Raw genomic sequence first — 5,548 nt, 5'->3', positions numbered from 1 at the left:
GGGAGCAGAGTGTAGCCAGCACCATCGCCCAGGAGCTGGCGTCCACCGAGCGCGAGCTGGAGGAGGCCAGGCTGGCCGGGCGGGAGCTGCGCTTCTACAAGGAGAAGAAGGACATCCTGATGTTAGCCGTGGGCCAGCTCAACGCCGCTAACGCCGCTACGCTGCCCGCACACTAAAAACGCCTCAAGCCGCCAAACAAGCCACGATTGCTTGTTTACCTTTTTGGTGCCTCGTCATTCAAAAATACGCTTTTTTTTCCATGTCAAATTGCCGCACCAGCTGGCTGGAGTTTACATGTTGTCTGGCCTCACAGCTGCTTTTTCATCTGGGAATGTGCGAGGCCATCAAAACTATTTAGTGCTTATTTCTGTGTTTTTTATTAGCGTGGAAGAGAAATGCGCAGGATTGTACATCATAAAATGGGTGTGTTTGCATCAGAATGTACGTTTTCCCAGTCCACCGAAGGACCTAAAAACATGTTGTTCCAGCAATTTAGACTGTTGACTTCTCCGGTCACAAGGTTTATATTTGACTGGTGCGTCACGTGCGTGTCAATTAAGTCAATACAACACACGCGTGTAGCAGAGCCGTAGCGCTTCAAAGCTCTAAATGTGATAATCCCACATTTCCTTGCCTGTTTGGACTATTTTGTTGAACTTTTGAGTTGATGTGGGCACGAGTATTGCTGGTTGAACAGCAGCAAGCCTCAAAGTTGGATTAATGCAGAAATGCATATAAAAAAAGAGCAAAAAGCACAGTAAATGCTCGATCTTTATATGGTGTTTATAATGGTGCCTTTACAAACATGGTAGCAGGCGTACTTGCTTAAATCCCTTTTCACCTCCCATTTCCTTTAATAAAACCGTGCCACTATTCAGTTGAATCTAATGTTACTGAGGAGCAGTAGTAGAAATATGCCTGCAAGTCATTTGGTCACCATAGCAAAGCGCTTCGAAGTTCAAATGGCGCCGTGAACAATGGACCATTCATGTGCTGTAATGCTCACTTTAACCTCAATTTGGCAGCTCTGTTTATATCCCGGGCCTGCCTTTCATTCCCATGACTTTACTATTGTATGTCTTTTTTTTTTTTAAAACATAAGCCATCTTTCCAAAAAATGCATTTGTGTGATCCTTATATTGAGGGCTTTTAACACAAAACATTTTACCTTGGGTGCATAGTATTTCTATTACGTCATCTTATCCAAACAGTATTTTGGTGTTTGTGAGGAACGTATCCAGTTCATTGTGTGTATTTTTATGAGTGTTTTGTATTCAATGTTTATACATTTAGTAGATTTATATAATAAATAAACTGATACATGTTTACACATCTGAGTGCTTTCATGTAAGTACAAGAGTGAACTCGATTTGAATTTTGATTAAAGGCCATTAGAAAACATTGCACAAAGGATGTAAAATCTTGATCAAATTACCATGTTGGGGAAAAAAGACCACTGGAAATTACTCAACCAAACCCAAAATGTAATGTGCTGAATTTCCCCCAGGGTTCATAAACATTCATTATAGAATGTATTTGAAATAATGTGGACTTAAGAGGTATTTTGCAACTAAATTGCATTTTTTTACTGAACAATAGAACACAAACGGTACATATTGAACATTTCCAGACAAAGTAAGGCACTTTTATTACAATACTTTACACATTAACTACGTTGAGCAGTCAACATTATGTTGCCCTCGCTACTCGCCCCCAGCATGTGCAGTTGGAGGCTGCAGCATAAAAGAAAAGAAGCTCCAAAAGTTTTGTGGAGGATTTATTATTGATTTTTTTTTTCCTCAGTTTTATTCTTAATATTTCTTTATTCGGTTGAGTTTGAAAGACTGAAACTATAAACATAAGCAAAGAGTACGATGTCCACTATGTATTTTTCATACAATTGGTTTAATGTCAATACATTCACACAACCTACATACGTGTCTGCATATAAAGCAACATCCCTAAAAAACATTGCATATAAATGAATGTGACTTAACACAAGCAAACCCCAGGTGTAGCGAATATCGCCCTCTATTGGTAAAAATCTAATGTTACAAGTACTAACAAGCTTTGATTGTCAGACGCAAAAAACGCAAACACGAATACATAAGACAAAACAAAGTCCACGATTTGAATCCAGAACAAACAAAATATTTACATACACAATAATTTACAAATATCCGACCAAGTTTTCATGTCGCAGCTAAAACATGTAGATTGCATCATTGTTGTTGCCTTACTAAACACTGTGTCCGTTGCTTAAAAAGTCCAAATGGGAACAATGACGGCTCAGGGCAGAACAAACATCTTTAGATAAACAAAACTAAATAAAAGAAACAATACAGATGTGTGTGTGTGTGTGTGTATATATATATACATATATACATACACAAGCAGTAGAAAATGTATATGTTAGTTCTCCCACAGGTGAACTAACAGTCATTCCTTCAGTCATTAATGACTCCTTCAAATCATTCTACTCTGAACTGTATACTTCACAATGCGCTGCTGATAAAACAATCATGATGAGTTTCCTGGATAACTTGAAATTTCCATCCATAACTACTACTCAAGAGAGCGCTTTGGATCAACCTTTAGTGAGCCGGGAAATTGTAGATTCAATTAAACTAATGCAGAGCGGCAAGGCCCCTGGCCAAGATGGCTATCCTACAGAGTTCTATAAAAAATTCTCAGATAAACTGACTCCTCTCCTTTTAAATATGTACAATGACTCTCTGGATCGGGGTACCTTGCCTCGAACTCTCACCGAAGCGTCAATAACTTTATTATTAAAACCGGGCAAAATAGACTCCGATTGTAGTTCCTACCATCCCATCTCGCTTTTAAACACTGATTATAAGATTTTAGCTAAAGCACTGGCCCTTCGCCTTGAATCAATTTTACCAAACATCATATCACCTGACCAAACCGGGTTTATGAAAAACCGGCACTCTTTTTCCAACATTCATTGCCTTCTTAACATTATTTTCTCGCCAGCATCCGAGGAGACGCCAGAAGTGGTGGTCTCTTTGGATGCGGAGAAAGCTTTCGACAGGGTGGAGTGGGGATATTTATTAGAGGTCTTAAAGAGGTTTAACATTGGGTCCAAATATATATCTTGGATAGCACTTCTATACTCTTCTCCTAGGGCTGCCGTAAGCACAAATGGGATGTTATCCCAATTTTTCACACTTGGCAGAGGCACACACGCCAGGGGTGCCCTCTAAGCCCATTATTATTCGTTACTGCAATCGAACCCTTGTCCATTGCTCTTAAATCGGCTGGTATCAGTAAAGGAATCCATAGATGCGGTCTAGAACTCACACATTCTCTATACGCAGATGATTTACTATCGTTTATATCTGATCCAATCTCTACCGTTCCAAATATTATTGAATTGCTTAACAATTTTGGATCATTCTCTGGCTATAAATTGAATTTTGCTAAGAGTGAATGCTTCCCTGTGAATAATTTGGCCCTTGAGATCCCTGATGGATATTTCCCATTCAGAATGTCCAGGAACAGCTTCAAGTACTTAGATGTACATATTTGTCGTAAGCTACCAGCTCTCTACAAGGACAATTTTCCACCCCTAATCGACAAACTTAAATTAGATTTGGAAAGGTGGAATGATTTACACATAACTATAGCTGGCAGGGTAAACTGTGTCAAAATGAATGTGCTTCCTTGATTTTTGTATCTGTTTCAATGTTTGCCTATCTTTTTACCCAAATCCTTTTTTTGCATAATAAACAAACTAATTTCATCCTTTATATGGAAAGGCAAGACTCCCAGGATTAGGAGAGAACTCCTGCAAAGGCATAGGTCCGTAGGTGGTTTATCACTCCCTAATCTAAAACACTACTATTGGGCAGCTAACATACACAAAGTGACTCTCTGGATCCAAGAACCTGAATTAATCTGGTGCAAATCTGAAGTTAGTTCCTGTTCTACCTCACTCTTGGATCTGCTTACATCAAAATTACCTTATCGACCATCCCAATTTACTTGTAGTCCAATTGTCATTTCTATCCTTAGAATCTGGTCTCAATTTAGAAATACTTTCGGCCTGCAGGGCTTATCCAACCACCATAATAACCACCTATTTCTCCCTCCCAGCACAGATGTAGCGTTTTCTCTATGGAAGCAGTCAAACCTTAGCAGGCTAAAAGACTTATATATTGGTGATGTTTTCGCTAGTTTCAGTGAACTATGTGAAAAATTTGACCTACCAAAATCTCACCTATTTCAATACTTTCAGGTTCGTAATTTTGTTAAATCAAATAGTCTCTCTTTCCCTAATACTCCACCAAATTCGCTAACTGATTCAATTTTAGATATTCCCACAAATCAGAAAGGCCTAATTTCCAAAATCTACACCTTAATCTCCCAGTTTGGTAAAACATCTCTTGATAAAATCAGAGGGAATTGGGAAGAAGAGCTTGGCAGATCCATAGATGATGGAGATTGGGATTCTGCCCTAACCCAAAATTAACAACAGTACATCCTGTTCAAGGCTTAATTTAATACAATTTAATGTAGTCCACCGTATTTATTTCACTAAGTCCAAACTCTCCAAAATATATCCCAATATCTCGGATACTTGTAACAGATGTCACCTGTCACCTGCAAACATGACGCACATGTTTTGGTCTTGTCCCCATTTGCTGGATTACTGGACAACTATTTTCAAACACCTTGCTAAAGCACTGGATTTAAATCTGACACCATGTGCAGAAATGGCTATTTTTGGGACGGTATCAGATCCCCAAATAAAGAGAAAATTCAAGGATAGTATCGCCTTTGCATCCTTATTAGCACGTAGGAGAATTTTGCTGGAGTGGAAGTCACCTTTCTGCCCCAAAGCCTCCTTATGGCTTAAAGACCTGATGATGTATTTAGATCTGGAAAAAATAAAGTTCAATCTTAGGGGGGCACCTGAGAAGTTTTATTTTGTTTGGGGCTGTATGGTTGACTACATAGACAAATTAAAGACGCTACAGGACACATGAACATTTCACCTTTCTAAAACCAGCTTCTTTTTATATATTTTTTTTATATTTATTCCTGGTGTATATTTACTTTCTGCCTACGTTGAGAAGAAAGTGATGTACTAATTATTTTCCATTTGTGACTGTACCTTTAACTTATGTAGGACCTGGGGGGAGGGGGATTTATGTGTGTATGGGGTATGGGTTGGGTTACTGTTTTTGGAAGTGGGTGGGAAAAAAAGGGGAAAATGTGTTGACTGTTGTTCTGTTGTGCATTGTAATGCCTGTCAAATTCAATAAAAACATTTATTAAAAAAAAAAGAAAATGTATATATATATATATTTATATATATATATACATATATATATACATACATATATATATTGTAATAATCCTATATATATATATATATATATATATATATATATATATATATATATATATATATGCGATGAGGTGGCGACTTGTCCAGGGTGTACCCCGCCTTCCGCCCGATTGTAGCTGAGATAGGCGCCAGCGCCCCCCGCGACCCAGAAAGGGAATAAGCGGTAGAAAA

The 5,548-nt window shown here is 38.4% G+C and overlaps 1 protein-coding gene across 1 annotated transcript in view; it reads left to right on the top strand.

The window, feature by feature from the left end:
• Positions 1 to 1,330, top strand: part of lix1l (limb and CNS expressed 1 like) — a 15,344-nt gene extending 14,014 nt beyond the window's left edge. Inside the window, exon 6 of the mRNA XM_061908586.1 lies at positions 1 to 1,330. This exon is cut by the window's left edge and continues 76 nt beyond it. Coding sequence (XP_061764570.1) covers positions 1 to 176 — 176 coding nt within the window. The 3' untranslated portion in view covers positions 177 to 1,330.
• The last annotated feature ends 4,218 nt before the right edge of the window (positions 1,331 to 5,548 follow it).

This window comes from Nerophis ophidion, linkage group LG08, assembly GCF_033978795.1.
Source record: "Nerophis ophidion isolate RoL-2023_Sa linkage group LG08, RoL_Noph_v1.0, whole genome shotgun sequence".
NCBI classification, from domain to species: domain Eukaryota; kingdom Metazoa; phylum Chordata; class Actinopteri; order Syngnathiformes; family Syngnathidae; genus Nerophis; species Nerophis ophidion.
This window is presented reverse-complemented; position numbering and strand designations above follow the sequence as displayed.